General features: G+C 42.3%; 1 protein-coding gene across 1 annotated transcript in view; it reads right to left on the reverse strand.

The window, feature by feature from the left end:
- LOC124615848 (chitin synthase chs-2-like) overlaps positions 1-27714 on the reverse strand; it is a 231621-nt gene that overhangs the window by 45802 nt on the left and 158105 nt on the right. The window contains exons 17-18 of the mRNA XM_047144001.1: positions 5344-5492; positions 5092-5264 (exon numbers count right to left, since the gene is read on the reverse strand). Of these exons, the coding sequence (XP_046999957.1) occupies positions 5092-5264; positions 5344-5492 (322 nt within the window). The remainder of the gene's footprint in view (positions 1-5091; positions 5265-5343; positions 5493-27714) is intronic.

Consider the following 27714-nt stretch of genomic DNA (forward strand, 5'->3'; position numbering starts at 1 on the left):
TGAGTAGGATTTTTGGAAACATTTCTCATCTCTGGGCACAATGAGAGGTGGGTTTGAAATGGATGCCTTTCAAGGCCGGGGTGATATGGATGATCAGTTCTGTGGCTGGTTAACAGGTCTACTGGTGTTATAGAGGAGCAAATAACAAATGAGATTCATTTATGGATACGCTGGATAGGACACTGTATGTCAATAAATGTTTTCTTAAGGCTATCGGTATATGTTACCAATTCCAGTTTTCCACTGCAGATGCGGTATCCATGGATGGCAAGGCTGTGATGAAGAGACATTGAATGGGTGACAGCTGTCAAAATGGAAGTACTGTTGGCAGTTGGTGTGGCTGATATGAGCTTATGTACGAGTACTTATGGAGCCATCTGAGGACTGAGAATTGTGGAAAAACTCTTTGGGATGTGGAACTCAGAATAAGTCACCTTCCACAACACACACTGCTCCTGAACACCACCTGTAACAATGTTGTCAACCTTTCTGCCAACGCTCTGACCCATGAAGAAATCTCAGTACTTCCTGAAGGACTCACATTTATCCCAAAACCTAGGTTCAACCATGGTGGACTTGTAAAGAACCTCCTTCCCTTTACCTTTTCTCTCCAGTGGAAACATTTCTTTACCCCACACCCCACTGACAACATCCAACCAAAACCCTGCACAGAACTTTCTTTAAAACAAGTGCCCTGCAGGTCTCTACTGGTTGTCCCATTATGGCTGTGAATAATGCTCCCACAGAATGAACCTCTGCCTTTGTTGATCAACACCTCTGTAACCTCCCGTCATACATTCATGACACCACTGACTTCCTTCACCATCTCTCCACAGTTCCTGTCCCATTAACACTAAACTCCATGTCAGTCACTGTGGATGCTATGTCCTTACGCAACAACAACTCTCATGCTATAGACACAGCATGGTTCAGTATTTCTGCAGGGGGACTTCCAATGACTTGTTTAGTCTATGCCACATCAAGCTGCTGCACTACACCATGCAAAAGGAGGTCAGACATGATATTAGGAGGTACCCTGTGACTTTTCACCTCAGTGTATAGTGTGGCCACTTTCACACATGGCCCTGCCTTTTATTGGGTAGGAAATGCCTTTGACTGGACTGCAGTAGGAGACGATGGGTGGGTGTATGAGACATATGTGACAGATCTTGCCCCTGTGCTGACCATAAGGGAATTATCCACTGGGTGCAGGATTAGGAGTAAGGTTGGAATAGGGACGGTCGAGGATATTCTTTAGATTGGGAGTTTGGGAGTGAGGGGGGGGGGGGGGGGGGGGAGCAGAACACTACTTCAGGGAACATGGGAAGGATTTTGGGCAGGGTATTCCTCATCTCAGAGCATGGCAAGAGGTAGTCAAAGCCCTTGTGGAAGGCGTAGTTGAGTTTTTTGTGGTCAGGAAGACACTGGGTGATCAGAGGAGTGCTGCTGGTTGGTTAACAGATCTACTGGTGTTAGAGGAGCAGATGGCACATGACTTGTTTATGGATGAGCCATCCTAACACCAAACTTATCATCTGTTTACTAATCTTCTAGCCTACCACATCCTGATCCACATTACTTCACTTTTGAAGGCCAAATCCATAAACAAATGATGTACTGCCATGGGTACTCACATGCCTCCATCCTATGCTAGCTTATTTATGGGCCATTTTGAGGAATCCTTCCTATTCCACTCAACACTTAAAATCTCTTGTCTGGTACAGATTCATTGATGACATTTTCATGGTCAATACTCATGGCAAGAACAATCTCTGCTCTTTCCTCCATAGCCTCTGCACCTACTCCCAAATTCGTTTCATTTGGTCCTTCTCAACTACTTCCTCGATGTTGATCTCCAGCTATCAGATGGTTCCATAAGTATGTCTGTCCGTATCTTGTGCACAAACCATCAACAGTACCTCCACATTGACGACTGTTACCCATTTCCCCTCAAAAGTGTCTTCCTCACCATGTGTAAATACCACTTCTGCAGCGGAAAGGAGGAGTTGTCAAAATATACTGATAACCTTACCAGAACCTTTATTGAGAGACATTATCCTATTCAGCTCATCTGGAAACAAGGCTCACATGTCATCTACTCCTCTGACAGAAGTAAATCTGTTAACTAATAATTGCACAGCATTCCTCTGATCATCTAGTACTACCCCGACCTTGATAAACTCGAACACATCATCTACCAGGGCTTTGACTACCTCTTGTTGTGTCCCGAGATGAGGAACATCCTATCCAAAATCTAATCCGTGTTCCCCAAAGTAGTGTTCCACTGCCCACCCAGCCTAAAGAATATCCTTGACCAAACCTATTCAGACCTACTCCTAATTGTGCACCCCTTGGGTCATTCCCTTGTGGTCAGCTCAGGTGCAAGATCTGTCATACACACCCACTCATGACCTCCTACTGCAGTCCAGTCACAGGCATTTCCTATCAAATAAAAGGCGGGACCATGTGTGTAAGCAACTATGTTACACAATGAGGTGACAAAAGTCCCAGGATACCTCTTAACATTGTGCGTGACCTCCTTTTGCCTGGTGTAGTGCACCAATTTGATGTGGCATGGACTCAGCAATTTGTTGGAAGTCCCCTGCAGAAATATTCAACCATGCTGCCTCTCTGGCTGTCCATAATTGTGAAAGTGTTGGCAGTGCAGGATTTTGTACATGAACTGACCTCTCAATTATGTCCCATAGATGTTTGATGGGATTCATGTTGGGCAACCTGGGTGGCCAAGTCATTTACTCAAATTGGAATGTTCTTCAAACCAATCATGGTCTGGTTACATGACACACTGCCATTCATAAAAATTTATCAATGTTTGGGAACATGAAGTCCATGAATGGCTACAAATGGTCTCCAAGTACATAAACATATCCCTTTCCAATCAGTGATCAGTTCAACTGGGCCAGAGGACCCAGTCCATTCCATGTAAACATAGCCCATGCCATGATGGAGCCCCTACCAGCTTTCATGGTGCCTTGTTGACAATCTGAGTCCATGGCTTTGTGGGGTCTGCACCACAATCTAACCCTACTATCAGTTCTTACCAACTGAAATTGGGACTCATTTGACCAGGCCACCATTTTCCACTCGTCTAGGGGTCCAACCGATATGGTCATAATCCGAGGAGAGGCGATGCAGATGATGTGCTTTTATAAAAGGCACTTGGTTTGGTCATCTGGTACCACAGTCCATTAATTCCATATTTTGACACACTGTCCTAACAGATACATTTGTCATGCATCTTCACTGATTTCTGTGGTTATTTTAAACAGTGTTGCTTGTCTGTTAGCACTGACAACTCTACACAAACACTGCTGCTTCTGATCATTAAGTGAAGGCTGTTGGCCACTATGTTGTCTGTGGTGAGAGGTAATGCCTGAAATTTGGTATTCTTGGCATACTCTTCACACTGTGGATCTCGGAATACTGAATTCCCTACTGATTTCTGAAATGGAATGTCCTATGCATCTCAACTACCGCTCATTCTGCATTCAAGTCCATTAATTCCTATTCTACAGCCATAATCACATTGCAAACCTTTTCATATGACTTGCCTGAGTTGAATGACAGCTCTGCCAATGCACTGTCCTTTTACATCTTGTGTATGCAATACTACCACCATCTGCATATGTGCATACCGCTATCCCATGACATTTGTCACCTCATTGTATATAAGCTACACTGCAAATACTGTGGGCATGACAAGTAACCATCCATCTACTTGCATGAAGAGCCACTGCCAAACTGTGGAAAATGGCAAACTTGATTATCCAGTAAGTGACCATGCTACATACGAAAACAAAAATTACTTCAGCAGCTGCTTCATTAAACAGGCCATTTGGATACTCCCCTCCAGCACAAGTTTCTCTGGGCCACACAGGTGGAAATTGTCTCTCCAACACATCCTGCACTATTGCAATCCTCCCGATTTAAAGTTCTGCTAACCTGTTCCTAGTGTGTCACTTTGCCTTTTCCCTACTCTCTTCTGTACACACCACCACTCCTTTCAATCCCATGCAGATCATGCACAATCTTCTCCCAATACCTTTCCTCTCCACCACCTCCCCCTTTTCAATGCCTCTCCCATATTTCTCCCTCTCTTTCTCCTTCTTCATATTCACTTTCACCTTTATCTTCTTTCCTGCCCTCCCTTTCCTTCCCTCTTCCTCTCCCTACATCTTTTTTAGTTGTAACCTCTACTCTTTTCATCTTGTAGTGTGGCCGCAAAGTCATCTTTCCAAACACCTGCTCATTTGTCACCAATCCCTCCTTGCATCCTCCCCTACCACCAGCCCATGCCCATTAGTTCAGACAACTGCTTTCAGTAATCAAGTATCAATAAATAGTCTTGCTGGGCTATGGGAGACTGCATTTGGGTGTCTGTGTAGTTGTGTGTTGTTGCTAGGAAAAGTGCTAATGCATGAAGCGTAGCTTGTGGATACTGGTTTTTGTTACTTGTTTCTGTGCTCCACACATCACCCCACTATAAAGGAGTGCTTTCCTTCCCTTTATTTTATGTAATGCATAATATTAACTATGCCATATTAATTCAAATTCAATGTCGATGCATCAGTTCAGATTATTCTGCTAGGTTTCATATTGTGGAAACAATGAACAGTAGCTTACTACACAAACAGTGACTGGAACACAGTTAACTGAACTTATAAATGAGTGTTCTTCTTTAGCAAAACAAACAAACACACATACACACAAACTGTATTAGCCCAGAACTGTGGTTTAACTTGAGTGATTTTCTTACTATCATGAGTGAAGCAAAACAGATGAGTTACGTAGAGGTGTGGGAGGGTCTTTTTCATTGTTTACTTCACTCACTCCTAAAACAATATCTATCCTCCATTTGACAACAGTACCAGGACAATGTAGCATTGTATGTAAATATCTTTTATATGCTCTGAAGAAGAGTGCAAGTTCATGAATTCAGCTTCTATGGTCAGGTTCTGATTTTCATGCCATTATAAGTCCCAGGGACTGAACTGTACTTAAACGTTTACAGATGAAGACTGAGCTCTTTTTGAACGTCAGTTCATGATAATTAGTATGTTCTAAACTTACTTTTTCTTCTTTGTTTTCTTCACGGTCTTCAAAAAGAGGATACAAATAAGCTGCTATTAAATCCGTCCAGAATACCTTCTCAGTTTTTGAGAGATAATCAATTTCACCTTTCTTCAGTTTTCGATCCTCTATCCAAAATGGATTTACATCATCAATACGATCTTCTTTGGGTTCTGAAAAATATTCAAATTAATCTAGTCTGTCAAAACCATAAGAGTTAGGAATATTATCTTACTCTGCACATGTACTTGCCTGATGTCACACTCTCATTATCATCATCAGAGTTTTTCTTACTTTCTTGATCAAATTCTGGGAGTTCTGGATGTGGCATCAGTGGATTTTCTCGCATATTTTGGCGCACTCTTAGTCTTCCATTAAGATGGGAGCTAGGGTCAAGGATCCTAAATAAATAAAAAATACAAAGATAAACAAAATTTAGAAGCACCAAGAACTACATACACTTGAAGTCATTGTTCTTAACATGGAAATGGAAGAGGAGGTAGATGAAGATGAAATGGGAGATACGATACTGCGTGAAGAGTTTGATAGAGCACTGAAAGACCTGAGTCGAAACAAGGCCCCGGGAGTAGACAACATTCCATTAGAACTACTGACAGCCTTGGGAGAGCCAGTCCTGACAAAACTCTACCATCTGGTGATTAAGATGTATGAGACAGGTGAAATACCCTCAGACTTCAAGAAGAATATAATAATTCCAATCCCATAGAAAGCAGGTGCTGACAGATGTGAAAATTACCAAACTATCAGTTTAATAAGTCACGGATGCAAAATACTAATGCAAATTATTTACAGAGAAATGGAAAAACTGGTAGAAGCCGACCTCGGCGAAGATCAGTTTGGATTCCGCAGAAATGTTGGAACACGTGAGGCAATACTGACCCTACGACTTATCTTAGAAAATAGATTAAGGAAAGGCAAACCTACATCTCTAGCATTTGTAGACTAAGAGAAAGCTTTTGACAATGTTGACTGGAATACTCTCTTTCAAATTCTGAAGGTGGCAGTGGTAAAATACAGGGAGGGAAAAGCTATTTACAATTTGTACAGAAACCAGATGGCAGTTGTAGGAGTCGAGGGGCATGAAAGGGAAGCAGTGGTTGGGAAGGGAGTGAGACAGGGTTGTAGCCTATCCCCAATGTTATTCAATCTGTATATTGAGCAAGCACTGAAGGAAACAAAAGAAAAATTCGGAGTAGGTATTAAAATCCATGGAGAAGAAATAAAATCTTTGAGGTTCACCGATGACATTGTAACTCTGCCAGAGACAGCAAAGGACTTGGAACAGCAGTTGAACGGAATGAACAGTGTCATGAAAGGAGGATATAAGATGAACATCAACAAAAGCAAAACGGGGATAATGGAATGTAGTCGAATTAAGTCGGGTGATGCTCAGGTTATTAGATTAGGAAATGAGACACTTAAAGTAGTAAAGGAGTTTTGCTGTTTTGGGAGCAAAATAACTGATGATGGTTGAAGTAGAGAGGATATCAAATGTAGACTGGCAATGGCAAGGAAAGCGTTTCTGAAGAAGAGAAATTTGTTAACATCGACTGTAGATTTGTGTGTCAGGAAATCGTTTCTGAAAGTATTTGTATGGAGCGTAGCCATGTATGGAAGTGAAACATGAACTATAAATAGTTTGGACAAGAAGAGAATAGAAGCTTTCGAAATGTGGTGCTACAGAAGAATGCTGAAGATTAGATGGGTAGATCATATAACTAATGAGGAGGTACTGAATAGGATTGGGGAGAAGAGAAGTTTGTGGCACTACTTGACTAGAAGAAGGGATCGGTTGGTAGGACATGTTTTAGGGCATCGAGGGATCACCAATTTAGTATTGGAGGGCAGTGTGGAGGGTAAAAATCGTCAAGAGATGAATACACTAAACAGATTCAGAAGGATGTAGGCTGCAGTAGGTACTGGGAGATGAAGAAGCTTGCACAGGATAGAGTAGTATGGAGAGCTGCATCAAACCAGTCTCAGGACTGAAGACCACAACAACAACAACACCAAACAGGTAGGATATGAGACCTGGCAGGTGATGGATAAATAATATGGACTGGATTGTTGCATCTCAGACAGAAGTGAGAAACCTTGAAAGAGCAGGACCAGGAAATAGACGTTAACTCCTGCTGTGCAAGAGTGGAGCAAGACCCACAAGGAAATGGTAATTGGAAGTACCTTATGTGGAGTAGGATACTGAATAGGAAGTAGAGATAAAGCAGAGAGTCCTTTTAATTGCAAAAATGGAGGAAGTGTCAGGGTAATTGGAAAATAGGTATAACCTGATAGCCAAGATGTAGTTTTAGATTAAGGGAAAGATACTTTCTTCAGGACCAAAGGATGGAATCTGGATCTCTGGAGAGACAGGTGGATGAAATAGAACAGTTTGCTGACACACAGCATGGAGAGTGTGTACCAGCAGGGGGTTCAAGATTGCTTTAGTAATGTAAAGCAAAACAACAGATGCAAAGACATTAATTTGCTAAATTGTTGTCCAATGAGGATAGAGTGGAAGAATATTTGAGACAAGAGTACGAGAAGGAAGAGGAGAGGATGTCTGAAAGGGAAGATAGAATGGGAGGTGAGGGTGAAGAGAAAGAGTAAAATATTATGTAGGAATATGTTTTTGATGATGACAAACTGTTAGTTAGTAAACCTGAATATGCTTGTCATGATTCAGTCATGGATAAAGCAGTAGTGGCAGAAGAATTATGATAATGTTGCAGCATGAATCTATTGGGCAGATTTGGACATCTGCAGATTATATGTAAAATTGGAGGAGAAAATAAGACAGAGGTAAGCAACTACAGTAAGAGACAGCAGAATAGCACCGAGTTATTAGATGAAGAGAAGTCCTTGGAAGATGAATCAAAAAAGAACCAACTAGTCATTCAAGCTGAAATAGGTGGTGTTCCCATGAATGCTTTACTAGATAGTGGAAATGGGGTGTGCTGGATACCACAGGTATAGTATGAGTCAATGGCTAAACAGACAGAAGTGGTAACCATGCTAGTAACGGGGCTGAAGACTGTTAGAGTGACAGGCAATTGATTAATGTAATTAAGTGAGAAGTTGTAATGCCCATTTCAGTACTGGGACAAGGAACAGAATTTCAGTTCCTAGTAATTCCTGGGTTAACAGTAGAACTGTGTTCAGCTGTAGATAAGGACAGATGACCTCTGGAGTTTGGTCCCATAAGACCTTACCACAAATTTCCAAATTTTGCTGTAGAACTGCTCAACAAACTGAAACAGAAGAATGACTTTATGAAAGGGGTGTTTTGCTATGATTTAGGTGGGAACGTTCAGGAGGTTCCATTAGTTGAAGTGTAGATAAAATAGGTGGAATTACCTTTTAAGGTGTATCTATTTGGAAATGGGGTGTCATAAAGATGCTGCATGAATATGACCTGGAGCAATGGCAGTGACCAGTGAAAGGTGTACAATAACTGACAAACTGTGTGAAAACATAAGACAGATTCTGTGTGGATACGAAATGGCTTTTTTTGGTAGACCAGGACTGGTGAATGGGTCTGAATGAAATTTAAAATGTGAAAGAGCATATTCTTTTCTCTTATAAAGCTGTATTCCAAATCTATTTAGAAACAGTAGGTGGTACATAAAGAAATCCGAAGAATGACAGACTGAGGGAGATCACCGAATGGTGCCTGAACATGTATAGCAAATCTTTGCAAGTTGTGAGAAAAAAGGATGGGAATGTGCAAATAGTCATTGACGCACACCGTTTGAAAGAAATTGTAGTATGGCAGAATTACAGACCAGGCAACACGGAGGAAATGTTACAAAAGATCTACAGGACCAAGTTCTTAACATCATTAGACACTACTTGTGGGTACTGGAATATAAAGCTTGTACAAGAGTTAATAAAGTACACTGCTTTCCCCCAGGAAGGAATATGTTGTCAATTCTGGGTGGCCTCTTCAGATTACAATGGATGAGATGTTGGGTAGGGCAGAAATAATGCTTTTGCCAATGATATTTTGATTATGAACCTACATTGAAAAAAGCATTGTAATTTATTGAACAATGTACAGACAGCTTTGGACATGGGGAAGTGTAAAGATAGCAAAATCAGAATTTCCCAAGACAGAAGTAAACTTTTTGGGACATGTTATTAATGGACAGCACCAGATCCTGAGAAGCTGAAGGCTATAGAAGAATCTGCCAGGGGTCATACCTTTTAATGGATAGCACCAGATCCTGAGAAGCTGAAGGCTATAGAAGAATCTGCAGCACTCACAAACTGAAAGCAATTGAAAGCAGTGTTGGTTTTCATTGTTAGTGGACGACATCAGTGCATAGCAATAGTCTAATCAAGCAAAGAGGAAGTTCCAACAGGTCACACCAGGAATCCTAGCCACAACAGATGACCCCCATTGGCAACAACAACAAGGGCACCATGTAGCACTTCCATCTGGCCCCTCTTGCTTTGTGGAACATGAGAGAGCTGCATGTGGACAATGGAGCAGCTGTTTTACTCCTCAGCTCTCAAATGCAGGCATGGCAGGGCACTCCACCATTGGCCCCTGTCAAATACCATCTGGTACGCTACAATAAATAACATATTCTTGTTCTTGGTCAATTTACTGCTGCCAAAGCTTCCAAATCTGTAGTCTGTCCTCATACTTATTAGGTCATTAATTATCCTCATACTGAGACATTGTTTGAGTTTGATGCTATCATTGCTTTTGAATTTTCTGCTATTGTAACACACCCTTTGTCTTTTTGACCTATGTTGTGGCACCCAAATACAGATGCATTGTTCTGGCTGCCCATGGGGCCTGATCCATTGTTTCCTCAGGAATAATCATGTTTCCACTTGCCCAGAAGCACAGCAGACTATCGATAGTTTACCAATCACCAATTCCAGAATGACATCCCCAGCTACTACAGACCCAGCACAAAAACATTAATTGTGAGGTGGAATACTGGTTTTCGGCCTGCTGCAAGTGTTCAGATAAACATGTGGCACCACACACCTTTTGTTTCTTTCCCCTTGGTCAGTACCCATGCTACCTTGGGAAAGAATTCAAGCAAATTTTGCTGAATCTTTTTTAGTCATGTTTTGGTTGCTGGTTGCTGATAACTTTACTGTTTTTCCTCATGTTGTTTGTTGCCTATCTGTCATAGCAGACAGAACTGTCATGGCACTGTTAACCATTTTTTCTGTAGAAGGCCTATCTAATTTAGTGATTTCAGACAATAGTCCTCAATTGTTGGTACACTCTTTTCAAGATTTTTGCTCGTGCCATGGCATCCAATGGCATTGAAGTTCACTCTGGGCAACACGTCGCCCAGGCTGTGCCTTCCCAACCCTCCCACCAGTGGACCATGCCATGTGGATGACACAATTTGGCCTGCGCTGCCTTTCTCTTGTGGGAAGGAATGCCAGGCTTCCTCAGTGTGCCCACAGGTGCCTTCTGCACTAATGCGGTTGCCTCCAGGTGCCTCCTGCACCAATTCGGGTGGCTTGTACACTGATGTGAAGACCTCCTGCACTGACACGGGCACCTCATGCACTGGCGCTGGTGCCTTCGGGCACCTTCTGTACAGATGCGGGCACCTCTTACCTTGTTGTAGGTGTCTGCACGCCAATGCAGGTGCATCCCAGATTGATGCAGGTGCCTCCTGCACCAAATAAGTCCATCCCACATCGTCAGATGTGCCTCCTGCTCCAATATAGGTGTACCACACAGTTTGAGTAGCACACTATTTGGCTGCTCCAGGCCCCCACCAAAGGTCACCAATCATGCTCCAGTGCCTCAATCACCTGCAGCTAATGACCCCTGGCAGGCAAATGCTCTACATATTTCTGTGTACCAACACCAGCTGGCAGTCTGTACATGTCACCAAACAATCTGTGCATGTCTTTACCTGTCACCAAACAGTTCCGCACCAGTGCTGTACTTGTCACTATTCTGTATTTTGCTACTCATGTTTACACTATAACACTGTGACATAATAAAATGTGGATTTCTTGTAACCATATCTTTTATTATGTTTGGAGCTACTTGTTCAATGATCCGAGTCTAATGCAGCTGCTAAAGAGGAATGTCATTGAAGCGTGAACTGAGTGATGTGAAGAAATGTTTAACCGGAAAAGGGAAATGTATCTGACAGCAAGAAAGAGTAATGACCCAGAAACTATCAAACATTATAAAAACTACTGTGTTATATTAAGAAAAGTTATTAAAAAATCCAGAAGTATGTATATCATGTCTGAAATCAGCAACTCTGATAATAAAATTAAAACTATTTGGAATATTATTAAAAGAGAAACAGGTCAACCAAGAGCACAGGAAGACAGTATTACCATCAAATTGAATGAAAACTTTACGAACAAAAAGTCAAAAGTTGAAAATATTTTGAATAATCATTTTCTAAATGTTGTGGATATAGTAGGATCCAGGTGTTCATTAGAAGATGCTAGGCTGTTAATGGAAGAGGCCATACCTATGCAATTTGATACAATTGAAATCTCACCCACTTCTCCCTCTGAAATTAGGAAAATAATAAACTTGCTTAAAAGCAAAAACTCACATGGAATTCATGGCATTTCCAGCAAAATACTAAAAGCTTGTTCTCAACAGATAAGTAAGATTCTCAGCCACCTGTGTAATAGCTCTCTGGAACAGGGCATTTTCCCTGATAGACTGAAATATGCTATTGTTATACCTTTGTATAAAAAAGGGGATAGATCTGATGTCAACAATTACCGTCCAATCTCCCTTCTAACAGCTTTATCCAAAATTTTTGAGAAAGTAATGTATTCAAGAGTTGCTTCACATATCTGTAAAAATGAAGTACTAACAAACTGTCAGTTTGGTTTCCATAAAGGTTTTTCAACAGAAAATGCCATATATGCTTTCACCAATCAAATTTTGAATGATCTGAATAACCGAACACCACCCATTGGGATTTTTTGTGATCTCTCAAAGGCTTTTGATTGTGTAAATCATGAAATTCTGCTAGACAAGCTCAAGTATTGTGGCATGAGTGGGACAGCGCACAAATGGTTTAATTCGTACCTAACTGGAGGAGTGCAGAAAGTTGAAATAAGCAGTTCTCATAATATGCAAAGATCAGCACATTCCTCGAAGGGAACTATCAAGAATGGGGGAAGAGTCAGTCTTGTGTCCTTTGTTGTTCTTAATATATATTAATGACTTGCCATTCTATAATCATGAAAAGGCAAAGTTAGTTCTCTTTGCTGATGATACAAGTATAGTAATCACACCTGACAAAGAAGAATTAACTGATGAAATTGTCAATACTGTCTTTCAGAAAATTAGTAAGTGGTTCCTTGTAAATGGACTCTCACTGAATTTTGATAAGACACAGTACATACAGTACCGCACAGTGAATGGTATGACGCCATTAATAAATATAGACCTTAATCAGAAGGATATCGTTGAGGTAGAATATTCCAAATTTTTAGGTGTGTCCATTGATGAGAGATTAAATTGGAAGAAACACATTGATGATCTGCTGAAACGTTTGAGTTCAGCTACTTATGCAATAAGGGTCATTGCAAATTTTGGTGATAAACATCTTAGCAAATTAGCTTACTAAGCCTATTTTCACTCATTGCTTTCATATGGCATCATATTTTGCGTGAATTCATTACTGAGGAATAAAGTATTTATTGCACAAAAGTGTGTAATCAGAATAATAGCTGGAGTCCACCCAAGATCATCCTGCAGACATTTATTTAAGGATCTAGGGATATTCACAGTAGCTTCTCAGTATATATACGCTCTTATGAAATTTGTTATTAACAACCAAACCCACTTCAAAAGTAATAGCAGTGTGCATAACTACAATACTAGGAGAAAGGATGATCTTCACTATTCAAGATAAAATCTAACTTTGGCACAGAAAGGGGTGAATTATACTGCCACTTAAGTCTTTGGTTACTTACCAAATAGTATCAAAAGTCTGACAGATAACCAACACGTATTTAAGAAGAAGTTAAAAGAATTTCTGAATGACAACTCCTTCTACTCCATAGAGGAATTTTTAGATATAAATTAAGGGAAAAAAATTATAAAAAAATATAAAAAATATTAAAAAGAATAAAAATAAAAAAACACAAAAAATAAAAAAGTTGTTACATTAACTTAAGTATGTTGTTAAATTAACTTAATTATGTCATGTATTGGAAAATTTGACTCGTTCCACATCATTACAAAATATCATATTCATGATCCATGGAACTAGTATTAATCTAATCTACAAGTCTGAAGGAGGAACTGCTCTGGGGCAAAATACTGTACTATGCAGATTTTTGTATCACATTTTGTATCAGTTTGGATGGATGTGGATATGGGCTGGGGGTGGAAGCATTTCAGAACTTACGCATATTACAGGGGAAGACATAGCATCAGACAATTGCATTTGGCAGTCCAACATTGTCAGCACCTTGCTGTGGTGTGGGAGTTCCAACAATATGAGGGTGCAGAATGAGATTTTCACTCTGCAGCGGAGTGTGCGCTGATATGAAACTTCCTGGCAGATTAAAACTGTGTGCCCGACCGAGACTCGAACTCGGGACCTTTGCCTTTCGCGGGCAAGTGCTCTACCAACTGAGCTACCGAAGCACGACTCACGCCCGGTACTCACAGCTTTACTTCTGCCAGTACCTCGTCTCCTACCTTCCAAACTTTACAGAAGCTCTCCTGCGAACCTTGCAGAACTAGCACTCCTGAAAGAAAGGATATTGCGGAGACATGGCTTAGCCACAGCCTGGGGGATGTTTCCAGAATGAGATTTTCACTCTGCAGCGGAGTGTGCACTGATATGAAACTTCCTGGCAGATTAAAACTGTGTGCCCGACCGAGACTCGAACTCGGGACCTTTGCCTTTCGCGGGCAAGTGCTCTACCAACTGAGCTACCGAAGCACGACTCACGCCCGGTACTCACAGCTTTACTTCTGCCAGTACCTCGTCTCCTACCTTCCAAACTTTACAGAAGCTCTCCTGCGAACCTTGCAGAACTAGCACTCCTGAAAGAAAGGATATTGCGGAGACATGGCTTAGCCACAGCCTGGGGGATGTTTCCAGAATGAGATTTTCACTCTGCAGTGGAGTGTGCGCTGATATGAAACTTCCTGGCAGATTAAAACTGTGTGCCCGACCGAGACTCGAACTCGGGACCTTTGCCTTTCGCGGGCAAGTGCTCTACCAACTGAGCTACCGAAGCACGACTCACGCCCGGTACTCACAGCTTTACTTCTGCCAGTACCTCGTCTCCTACCTTCCAAACTTTACAGAAGCTCTCCTGCGAACCTTGCAGAACTAGCACTCCTGAAAGAAAGGATATTGCGGAGACATGGCTTAGCCACAGCCTGGGGGATGTTTCCAGAATGAGATTTTCACTCTGCAGTGGAGTGTGCGCTGATATGAAACTTCCTGGCAGATTAAAACTGTGTGCCCGACCGAGACTCGAACTCGGGACCTTTGCCTTTCGCGGGCAAGTGCTCTACCAACTGAGCTACCGAAGCACGACTCACGCCCGGTACTCACAGCTTTACTTCTGCCAGTACCTCGTCTCCTACCTTCCAAACTTTACAGAAGCTCTCCTGCGAACCTTGCAGAACTAGCACTCCTGAAAGAAAGGATATTGCGGAGACATGGCTTAGCCACAGCCTGGGGGATGTTTCCAGAATGAGATTTTCACTCTGCAGCGGAGTGCGCGCTGATATGAAACTTCCTGGCAGATTAAAACTGTGTGCCCGACCGAGACTCGAACTCGGGACCTTTGCCTTTCGCGGGCAAGTGCTCTACCAACTGAGCTACCGAAGCATGACTCACGCCCGGTACTCACAGCTTTACTTCTGCCAGTACCTCGTCTCCTACCTTCCAAACTTTACAGAAGCTCTCCTGCGAACCTTGCAGAACTAGCACTCCTGAAAGAAAGGATATTGCGGAGACATGGCTTAGCCACAGCCTGGGGGATGTTTCCAGAATGAGATTTTCACTCTGCAGCGGAGTGTGCGCTGATATGAAACTTCCTGGCAGATTAAAACTGTGTGCCCGACTGTGAGTACCGGGCGTGAGTCGTGCTTCGGTAGCTCAGTTGGTAGAGCACTTGCCCGCGAAAGGCAAAGGTCCCGAGTTCGAGTCTCGGTCGGGCACACAGTTTTAATCTGCCAGGAAGTTTCATATCAGCGCACACTCCGCTGCAGAGTGAAAATCTCATTCTGGAAACATCCCCCAGGCTGTGGCTAAGCCATGTCTCCGCAATATCCTTTCTTTCAGGAGTGCTAGTTCTGCAAGGTTCGCAGGAGAGCTTCTGTAAAGTTTGGAAGGTAGGAGACGAGGTACTGGCAGAAGTAAAGCTGTGAGTACCGGGCGTGAGTCATGCTTCGGTAGCTCAGTTGGTAGAGCACTTGCCCGCGAAAGGCAAAGGTCCCGAGTTCGAGTCTCGGTCGGGCACACAGTTTTAATCTGCCAGGAAGTTTCATATCAGCGCACACTCCGCTGCAGAGTGAAAATCTCATTCTGGAAACATCCCCCAGGCTGTGGCTAAACCATGTCTCCGCAATATCCTTTCTTTCAGGAGTGCTAGTTCTGCAAGGTTCGCAGGAGAGCTTCTGTAAAGTTTGGAAGGTAGAAGACGAGGTACTGGCAGAAGTAAAGCTGTGAGTACCGGGCGTGAGTCGTGCTTCGGTAGCTCAGTTGGTAGAGCACTTGCCCGCGAAAGGCAAAGGTCCCGAGTTCGAGTCTCGGTCGGGCACACAGTTTTAATCTGCCAGGAAGTTTCATATCAGCGCACACTCCGCTGCAGAGTGAAAATCTCATTCTGGAAACATCCCCCAGGCTGTGGCTAAGCCATGTCTCCGCAATATCCTTTCTTTCAGGAGTGCTAGTTCTGCAAGGTTCGCAGGAGAGCTTCTGTAAAGTTTGGAAGGTAGGAGACGAGGTACTGGCAGAAGTAAAGCTGTGAGTACCGGGCGTGAGTCGTGCTTCGGTAGCTCAGTTGGTAGAGCACTTGCCCGCGAAAGGCAAAGGTCCCGAGTTCGAGTCTCGGTCGGGCACACAGTTTTAATCTGCCAGGAAGTTTCATATCAGCGCACACTCCGCTGCAGAGTGAAAATCTCATTCTGGAAACATCCCCCAGTCTGTGGCTAAGCCATGTCTCCGCAATATCCTTTCTTTCAGGAGTGCTAGTTCTGCAAGGTTCGCAGGAGAGCTTCTGTAAAGTTTGGAAGGTAGGAGACGAGGTACTGGCAGAAGTAAAGCTGTAAGTACCGGGCGTGAGTCGTGCTTCGGTAGCTCAGTTGGTAGAGCACTTGCCCGCGAAAGGCAAAGGTCCCGAGTTCGAGTCTCGGTCGGGCACACAGTTTTAATCTGCCAGGAAGTTTAATATGAGGGTGGTTTGAAAAGTTCTTGGAATCACCATGGGAGGTCAGTGGTAGCACAACAAGTTGTTCACATGATATCTATTGGGCTGCTCTTGGAAGAGAGCTGTGGCAGTGATGTGGCTCTGTTGTTGTTCCTGCATAGTGATATGCGAAGATGGAAAAAACTGATATTCGAGCAGTGATTTGGTACTTTGTAAAGAAAGGTATGAAAGAAAAGGACATTCATGCCGATTTCCAGAATACACTGGGGGACACTGCTCCTTCATACATAACTGTTGCCAAGTGGACTAATGAATTTAAATTTGGTCAAGATGTGTCACTACTCCAGAAATCATTGCAAAAGTGCACAAAATGGTCATGGAGGGTTGCCGATTGAAAGCACGTGAAATTGCTCATGCTTGCTAGATGTCATCTGAAAGGGTATATCACATTTTAAATGAAGAATTAGAAACGAAAAAATTATCTGCAAGACAGGTGCCGCAACTCTTGATGCTGGATCAAAAACGCATGAGAATGGACATATCGGGCCAATGTTTGGCCCGTTTTAGGAGAAACAAACAAGATTTTTTGCGCCAGTTTGTGACCACTGCTATACCCCAAAGGCAAAACAACAATCAAAGCAGTAGAAATGTCCTGATTCTCTGCCACCAAAGAAAGCAAAGACAATTCCTTCGGTGGGAAAGGTCATGGCATCAGTGTTCTGGGATGCGAAGAGGATTCTGTTTGTAGATGATCTCCCCACTGGGTAAATAATTACTAAAAAATACTATGCTAACCTCCTGTACAAATTGCAACAAAAGATATGTGAAAAAAGGCCAGGTTTAGCATGGAAGAAAGTCATCTTCTATCAGGACAATGCGTGCTCACACACGTGCCAGCACCATGGCAAAATTACATGAACTAAGGTACGATTTGTTGCCACACCCACTTGATTCACCTGATATGACTCTGTCAGACTTCCATCTCTTCCCAAAACTGAAAATTGTTCTTGGTGGACAACAATTTACTTCAAACGAAGAACTGATAGCCGGAGTTGACAACTATTTTGCAGGCCTGGAAGAAACTTGTTTTCGAGATGGGATCAAGGTATTGGAACACTGTTGGACCAAGTGCATTAATCTGCAGGGAGACTACACTGAAAAATATAAAAAAAGTTTCACTGATGTAAGTACTTTTTTCTATTCTATTCCGAGAACTTTTCAAACCGCCCTTGTAAATTTGAGCAGTACTTACTGGGAAACAAAACTATTGTACTCATTGACATGGGGCACTGAGGTTTCTTAGAACTTGTAGGTTGTGACACAGTAGGCTCATTAGATGGGTGCTGTATTGGCAGCAATTTGAAATAGAGATACAATATATAAGAAGTAAAATATTGTAGCAGATGCTTTGTCTCAGATGCCAGGGCGAATGGGGGCTGTCAAGAGTGAGATAAAAATACAATACTTTGAAAAGGTTAAAGATGAGGGCATGATTAGGAAGGCATGCAAGAGTATTAGGTGTGAGCAAATCACAGACCAGAAATAAGTTGGTCAAGCATTAGTGGAGCTCAAATGATTATCCAAAGATCAAAGTCTGTCATAAAGTACACAAGGTTGTTCTTTTTAAGAGAAAGGACAGTCAAGTGGGAAACAGGGATCTACAATTTTGGACCAGCTTTTAGAGTAATTAATTAACGTAGTGCATGAAAGTTATGGACATTTTGGCCCACACAAGTATATTGCTAAGCTTCAAGAAAGAGTCCTATTTAACAATTTGTGGAGGAGAGTAAGAAAGAGGTAAGCCATGTGCAATAAGTGCCAGCAAGAAAGTGAGGGCAGCTACCATGCAATTTGAGACAAAGGGTACTGGCCACCAGACCTAAAGAACTAATAGCAGTAGATTTGTTTGGTCCTTTGTTGGTTTCAAGATGAACATGTAGTTAATACTTTTGCTATCCTAGAAAATTTTTCTATATTTGTCAAACTTTATCTGATCAAGAGAGAAAATGCAAGGATTCTCGTTGATAAACTGGAAAAAGATTATGTACCCAGTCGGGTAATCCAGAGGCCATACTGTTGGCAGAGTTATGAAGGAACTGAATAGGTTGTGCAGGACTTACTACCATACAAACATACTTCATGGACCACACATGTACCCAAATTTGACACAATTATAGATAATATATGGCAATGAACCATTGTGTTTTCTCCACATGAGTTGGACCTAGTAATCTTATTAAAGAAGCAGTGTTCCCGTTATTCAAGAGGTAATTGCTCAAGAAAAGGAGAAGAGTGTGAAAATCAAATGAAGAAAAAGAAAGAGATAGCACAATAGTGGGTTAAAACCTACTTTATTTGAAATTTCATCGCTAGCTTTGGTTAAGGCACTGAAATGGCCAAGGAAAATAGATTGTGAAAAAGAGGAATTTTGGCTTTGTGTACCACGATCCATTTGAAGGGATACAGGCACCTCAAGAAAACACATATTTGCAGGAATATCCGAAATCCAAGAGGGAATTTGGATTGAGAAACATTACAAATATGAAACCATATATATAGGGATGAAGTAGGTGATGCCGACTGCTGGACGTAACAACTTTGATACAGTAAAAAAAGAGGGAGAATGGGATGGAACGGGGGAAGCATTAATGTGTATGTCAGTGCAGGAATGGATGTAGACAAGATAGAAGAAGTACACATTTGATGACAATGGATTCAGCAGAGACAGCAGGTAATATTACGATAAACTGTCACAATTCACTTAACAAATATTTCCAATGGTAAGGGGGTTTCTTTGGAGTGAAAGTTAGCAAAACTTGCAAGAATATATTGCTTTGAAAAGATGATGAATTGCAATAATAAATTTTCTGCACATACTTTCTACCTATATGATACTGTAAATGTACCAATAAGTTAAATACATCTTGACAACTTGGATAAAATGTGTACCAATGTGATGGAAAGGAATGAGACTCCTTAGAATATTTAAGTTACTTAATTTGATATTATTTATTAGGAATGTGTCATGACCCACGACATATTATAATTGATAATTTCAGTAACTGCAGTTTCATTAACTTAGGAGTTATAAGTTTGTATCAGCTGACAAATTACTGATGGGCTGATTTATAATGTGTCTAACTGGTGAATTTTGGTGAGTGTTGGTTTAGCACAGCAGAAAGGACTGCTCACTAAATGATAAACTACATATCTTTAAATGTTTCACATTATAAATTTGTGTATACTTAAAAAATATTTCAAGCAGGATAAATATGAGTAGTATTTGCCTAACTGACTCAATGATTTTTTTAAGTAAATTATAAGAAATTTTTGTTACCTGTCATGAAAATCATTAGTAGTTACTCATTTATTTTGCTATATTTTCTAAAGTGAGGAATGTTGATATAGTGCATAAATTATTTTGGATGGGTATGCGATGGGTCTAAGCGGTTTCATTGGCAAGCTTCACTTAAGTCTACTTTACATGACGACATTGGGTTGCGCCACTCGTTGCGTGGAATGAGTTGCTCACAAGTGGTTTCATATATGATTGTAGATATGGCAACACCAGTATACACTTCAGTTTCATCATTTTGTGGGTCCCTGAGTCATGTCTGAAATGGAAGTTTTGGCACCTGCCCATCACACAAGTTGTGATCAACTTAAAGCTTGTTGCATGGAATCACTGCATAAGAAAAAAATAAGAAACATGTTTCGATTCGTCACGGGATGAAGAAAAGACGCCAGCTCGGTTGCTCAGCATCCTTGCTGAAATAATTTATAACTGAAGATCCAAGAAGTTCTTTTAATTATCTTAGAATGTAACTGCAACTGTTCAAGTTTTTTCTAAATAGAGTTAATTATGCAATAAGGAATAAAGGTAGTGTAATGCATGAAGCAATATCGCCATAACTGACATTACATATCATATTACGTGCATTACAATCGAGAACACTAGGCGTGCTATAAGATATGGTTTTAGTTGGTTATGTAGCTATTTCATTAACACCAATTGTTATTAATATTAACAGTAATAATTATTAACATTTGCAACAACAGTTATTCGAAGCAGGCCGCATTAAGAAGAGAATGGTTTGCAAACTACTCTCTTGAAGATAAATCTGTACAGTGGCTATATCTAAAAATTCTAACATATGTGAATGGGGAGCACTGCAGCAACATTTTAAATGGATGAATATTGAATAAAGAATGCAGCTTTTTGAATTGGTATAGCCTTCCCCCCTGTCAAAAATATTCCTTAACAAAAGAGTCGGCCAATGTGGCCATCTTGTAGACGAGAGCATTGCCACAGGTAGAATTACACATGGTTGTATTTTTCTTAATTCAGTTGTATGTGTGCTGCTAACTCAATAAATTTTGTCCTGCACCTCAGATATTGTCAAAGCATCTATGTTATGATTGCACATGATGATCTCAGCGGCAGCAATATGTTGCTTATTTTTGTAATCGGCATCACTGAAATCCCACAAACACTTATGCGAAGCATAGATATCCCAAAAGTGAACATTATTCTCCATTCCCCACTTCATATTTCAGTTTGGCTATACTCTACGAACACACATAACCTCAAAACTCATGCAGCTAGTGTCACCAAAGTTGGAACATGCTGAAACTGTCTAGTTTCACCAACGAGTTGTGGAAACACGTGGCGCGCGTCCACAGTGGCTGGTAGTACAGTTGCCTACAACCTAGTGTCGTTGTGTAAACTAGGCTTAACACTGATCAGCCAGAACATTATGACCATCTACCGGTATGTACAGCTTTGGCACGGATAACAGCAGTGAGAAGCTGTGGCATTGAAGTAATGACACCATGGTAGATTGCTGGAGGGAAATGGCACCACATCTCCACACACAAGTCACCTAATTCCCAAAAAATTCTGGGGATTGGGTCGATGAGCTCTGACACACATTCAATCACACCCCAGACATGTTCAATCGGATTCAGATCTGGTAAGTTTGGGTGCTATTACATCAATTGGAACTCGCCACTGTGTTCCTCGAACTACTCCATCATGCTCCGTGCCTTGTGACATGGCACATTATCTTTCTGAAAAATGCCACTGCCATCAGGATACACGATTGTCATGAGGAGGCGTACACGCTCTGCAACCAGTGTAAGATACTCCTGGGGTGGCACGGTGCCTTGCATAAGCTCCACTGGACTCATGGATGCCCACTTGAATGTTCGCCACAGTATAATGTAGCCACTGCCAGCTTGTCTCCATCCCGCAGTACAGATGTTACAGAGCCGCTCCCCTGGAAAACGATGTATGTGCACCCTCCCACAGCATGATGAAGAAAGTTTTGGGATTCATCAGATCATGAAATGCTTTGCCATTGTATCAATGTCCCATGCCAATGGTCATGTGCCTATTTCAGTCATAATTGCCGACCTCATGATGTTAACTTTGGCACATTCATGGGTCATCAACTGTGGAGGCCCATTGTTAGGAGTGTTTGGTGCACAGTGTGTTCAGACACACTTGTACTTTTCCCAGCATTGAAGTCTGATGTTAGGCCGGTATTACACTATCAAATTTCTTTGTCAAAGATTTGATCAAAGATGTGATCAAATATTCCGTCAAATATATTTGACAAAGATCTTGGACGTAGTGCTAGAAGGGGTATTACACTGTCATCATATTTTTCATCAAAGTTCAAGATGGCTGACAATGACAACTTGTTATTAACCACAGCAGTTGCATGTACCTCAATTGCACTGTGTGCGCATGCAGAAGAGAAGTGGGGGAAAAAAAAGGAAACATACCAGCGTGAAGCCATGGGTTTTACGATGACGTGATAAAAGCATTCAACAAAACTTGTTGCGTGAACTTATAGTGGAGGACGTCAAGTCATACATCAATTACTTAAGAATGGATGAGCATTCATTTCTGTATGTGCTCAATGAAGTGTATCCTCATATCACAAAGCACAATATTCACTTAAGAACTGCTACATCTGCAGAAGACAGGCTCGTTGTAACACTCCGATTCCTTGCTACAGGAGAGGGTTAGGTTAGGTCAGGTCAGGTCTCCAATCTTCGTAATCTATTTTTGTATTCAGTGTGCCTCACGTTGTAAAGCGCCTCATCAGCTTCATACATCTCTATTAATTTTGTAGTTGTCAGCAAACACCAATTGTATTTACCAGCAATGTTTAAAAAACACTACAGATGACAGAATGCAGCGATGCTAGCGCTCCATGTGGTAACATGTCACATTGCGGTGAACAGAAGACAAGCGACTTCTTTGATCAAATCTACAGTGAGGCCTTAGATTTGATCAAATATTGGACGACATTTGTTAAAGTTCCCTATTACACCATCAAATATCTTTGACAAAGATATTGGACAAAGATATTTGACAAAGAAATTTGATGGTGTAATACCGGTCTTAGTTCTGCCACAGTTCGCTGCCTGTCCTGTGTTCTCTGTCTGCCCACCCTATGATGTTTGACATCTGTAATGAGGGGTGGCCACCCAACCCCGTGATGTATGGACATGCTTTCACCTTGATTTCGCCATGAGTCAAAGACACTCACCACAGCACTCCTTGAACACCCGACAAGTTGTGCCAAGCCATCAAAATCTGCCCTCAGTAAAATTAAGATAGTCTGTGCACCTTCCCATTCTACACACGGACGGCACACTCACTGATACTACATGCACAGTGCGTGTCTCTGACTGACAGTCATTCCTCACCAGGTGCAGTTGCTGTCACCTGGATGCATTTATATTGGTAGTAGGTCAGTGGTCATAACATTCTGGCTGATCAGTGTATTAGTTCCCTTGAAGGAATGTAGTGGTGTCATTCCATCTGTTTGGTCAAGAAGATCCAATTCATTGAATGTAAGTGTATAATATTAAGTTGTGTGTGTGTGTGTGTGTGTGTGTGTGTGTGTGTGTTTGTGTTTGTATATACTAGCAGTATTGTTCAAGAAATGTCTGGCTATGGCTTCTAATCATCTGCTAGCAGACTGATATGTAGATTAAATATTAATGCCAGTATTTTTCTTCACTGGTTGTGTTACATGTTAGATCATTGGAAAAGGTGTGAGACCACAGATCAGTGGTGAGGAAGCAACTAATGCAATACTGATGACACAGTGAAATCAACTAAGGGCTTGTGTGTGCCATACAGTCCATTTCAACTTATTGACAGAGAGGAGGGCTATAATCAATGGATGTTTTTACATTATTTTGTCATATTTTGTTAAAATTCATACTGTCATCAAATGACTTTTTATTGAAGACATGAAGTATATCATATTGACTTTTAGTACGTGTACTTGTAAATTAGATGAAGCATAAGGAACTCGATCAATTATTTGTAGGAAATTTCGTGGCATTATTTAAATTTTTCATTAGTATGAAATGTGCTGTGTGGACTTCCAATTTTTTTTTTCATTTCTATGATATTCCATGGTAATTATGAAACATTTTGCTTTATGCTAACTTTTACAGTGTCTTATTTGCAATAGTAAAAAGTAAAAGAAACTGGGGATGGGGAGGGAGGGTGCACCATCATAAGTTGCTTTCCCCTGTAAGAATTGATGCATGTAATGTTATTGTGGTGGTCTTCGACTGCCAGAAGCAAGTGTCAACACAATGTGCTAACTTCGATGCACCAAAATCATTGACTTTTTTCAAATGCATGCCGCCATTGCGGTTTGTTCAGTCTTATGACGGCACTTGGCATGTGATGGTTATTTTGTACAGTGTTCTTAATAAATACACTGTTTACATACAAAGTGGTGTTAAGGTTTTAAAATGACGATTGTATGACCTGTTCCCCATAGTGGTGACCCCGGACTTCTTCATTACAACCACGCGCCTGTTTTTCCTAGTGCAATGCCCCAAAACATTTGAAGGGAACACATTTCCTGCCAGTCTGACACACAAGCAGGTACTCCCACCCAACTCGTATGTCATTACGTTGCTACATCAACAACCTGCGAGGGTGTTTGCATCTGCTGCGATGCCCGCGCCTACGTTGTTTTCTCCTATGCCTTGTGTGTCATGTTGACAGACACTTACTCGTGCTGCATTACAGACAGATCACATATCAGTTTCTGGGTACCAGCTGCCACCAACCCCCCCTCCCCCCCACCATCTTCCAATGATGGTAGAGCAGCCACCTGTCGGGTGGTTTCCGAAGCTTCCACAACTTCAAAAGGACAACCCTACAACATGGTTCATGCTGGTGGATAATATTCTTTACATCCATGGCATGTTGGAAGATGACACAGGCTTCATGTGTTTCATGAGCCACCTACACGATGAGCCAGACCTGGTCAGCGATCTATTGGTCACGTCTCTGAGCCAGCACAAATACACACCCACAAGAACCCACATCATCAAGCACTTAACATGTCCTCCTGCAGAACCCATCCACTCTATTATCATGAAGTGTCTTTTGTGGACTGTACGTCTTCTCAACTTTGGCACCACTTATGAGCTCAGGTCAGAATGGATGAACTTCCTGACCTCATACTTGGGTCGTTGTGGCTTGTAGAATTGCCATCAGATTTCCAACAACATCTGTTGGCTCACAAAAACCACACCCTGAAAGAAAAGCTGCACCTGGTGGACCAGGCATACAGCATCATCAAACAGCACCAGCTCACATCCACCAGTTTTTTTGGGTACGCCTGAAGTTGGTAGCACTGTGCCATCCCTGACTCTTGCATTTCATTGGCCAGCCAGCATAGGTTGGACATGCAGCATGAAACAGCAATTGACTGTGCCACCTGGCAGTCAGACCACCTAACCTGCTGCCACTTCTCACCCAGTTGCCCCACCCGCCCCAACGCCGCAACCTGACAGCTATTGTTCTATCACTTTATTCAGCTCAGATAATGAGGTTTTTATGTGCCTCTTCACGATGCATCTCAGACAAGTGTTGTACCAAGTCCTGTTGTTTGTGCAGACGTTCTTGGGGGGAGATACTAATATACAATCAACAGTATGTGATTGTAGAGGTGTCATCACATTACAACAGCCTGTCGACTGCTGGGAGCTATCATTTCTGTTGACTTTGACCAGGGATTAAATTGTGTGACAACATCTCCCTCACAAAGGTGATGGAACGGATAGCTTTCCCACCAACCTCAGAACCACATGCCTACTTTGTGATGCTTCTTCGAGGGTGATGGTAAATGGACTGTTGACAGCTGTAATATCGATTGCGCTGTCAATCCAACAGGGTTGTCCCTTTTCAAAGATCAAGCATGCCATCCCACTAGAACCACTTCTCTGCAGCCTCATTTATTAGGATCACTCTGCAGGGACACACATTCAAATGTCGCACGTACGCAGACGGCCTCATCTTCATCATACACACCTGTAAGGAGGTTCAAGGGGCAACACCTGGATCAAGCAATATGGGAGCAGAAGGAGCAGCCATGTGAATGTCACCAAATCCTGTGGGATGACAACCAGAAGGGGACTCCTGGCTGAAAGTCTGGTGCCATTCAGGACAACGGAGAATCTGCGCTGTCCAGGAAAGTTTTCACTCGAGACAATTGTCACACCACAGCGATCAACTTCTGGTGTGTCTTCACCAGCAGGATGGACATCTTTAGATCACTGGGCCAGGCACCACACACAGCATACCCACTATGTTGGTACCACGTTTGGGGACACTGCGCGCTCTTGTTGCACGTCATGTAACTATCCAAACGCGAAACGTTCATGCTGGCTGACTATACATCTATGACAGGGTCAACATGCTCTATTTCCATGTAGACACGGGTGGCGATGCTAGTATCATTCCCATGTCGAGTGCTCTGCCTGCGCTCCTACCATTTTCTACGAGGTGCATTCAAGTTCTAAGGCCTCCGATTTTTTTTCTAATTAACTACTCTCCCGAAATCGATGAAACTGGCGTTACTTCTCGACGTAATCACCCTGCAGACGTACACATTTTTCACAACACTGACGCCATGATTCCATGGCAGCGGCGAAGGCTTCTTTAGGAGTCTGTTTTGACCACTGGAAAATCGCTGCGGCAATAGCAGCACAGCTGGTGAATGTGCGGCCACGGAGAGTGTCTTTCATTGTTGGAAAAAGCCAAAAGTCACTAGGAGCCAGGTCAGGTGAGTAGGGAGCATGAGGAATCACTTCAAAGTTGTTATCACGAAGAAACTGTTGCGTAACGTTAGCTCGATGTGCGGGTGCGTTGTCTTGGTGAAACAGCACACGCGCAGCCCTTCCCGGACGTTTTTGTTGCAGTGCAGGAAGGAATTTGTTCTTCAAAACATTTTCGAAGGATGCACCTGTTACCGTAGTGCCCTTTGGAACGCAATGGGTAAGGATTACGCCCTTGCTGTCGCAGAACATGGACACATCATTTTTTCAGCACTGGCGGTTACCCGAAATTTTTTTGGTGGCGGTGAATCTGTGTGCTTCCATTGAGCTGACTGGCGCTTTGTTTCTGGATTGAAAAATGGCATCCACGTCTCATCCATTGTCACAACCGACGAAAAGAAAGTCCCATTGATGCTGTCGTTGCGCGTCAACATTGCTTGGCAACATGCCACACAGGCAGCCATGTGGTCGTCCGTCAGCATTCGTGGCATCCACCTGGATGACACTTTTCGCATTTTCAGGTCGTCATGCAGGATTGTGTGCGCAGAACCCACAGAAATGCCAACTCTGGAGGTGATCTGCTCAACAAGCATTCAGCGATCCCCCAAAACAATTCTCTCCACTTTCTCGATCATGTCGTCAGACCGGCTTGTGCGAGCCCGAGGTTGTTTCGGTTTGTTGTCACACGATGTTCTGCCTTCATTAAACTGTCGCACCCACGAACGCACTTTCGACACATCCATAACTCCATCACCACATGTCTCCTTCAACTGTCGATGAATTTCAATTGGTTTCACACCACACAAATTCAGAAAACGAATGATTGCACGCTGTTCAAGTAAGGAAAACGTCGCCATTTTAAGTATTTAAAATAGTTCTCATTCTCGCCGCTGGCGGTAAAATTCCATCTTCCATACGGTGCTGCCATCTCTGGGATGTATTGACAATGAGCGCGGCCTCATTTTAAAACAATGCGCGTGCCTCTATCTCTTTCCAATCCGGAGAAAAAAAATCGGAGGCCTTAGAACTTGTATGCACCTCGTATGCCACTCCAGGCAACCGACAACTCCATGTCTTGGCCAAAATTCAACTACACCTCTAGTCCGCCTTATGCTGTACCTG

Source organism: Schistocerca americana, chromosome 5 (assembly GCF_021461395.2).
Source record: "Schistocerca americana isolate TAMUIC-IGC-003095 chromosome 5, iqSchAmer2.1, whole genome shotgun sequence".
Classification (NCBI taxonomy): Eukaryota; Metazoa; Arthropoda; class Insecta; order Orthoptera; family Acrididae; genus Schistocerca; species Schistocerca americana.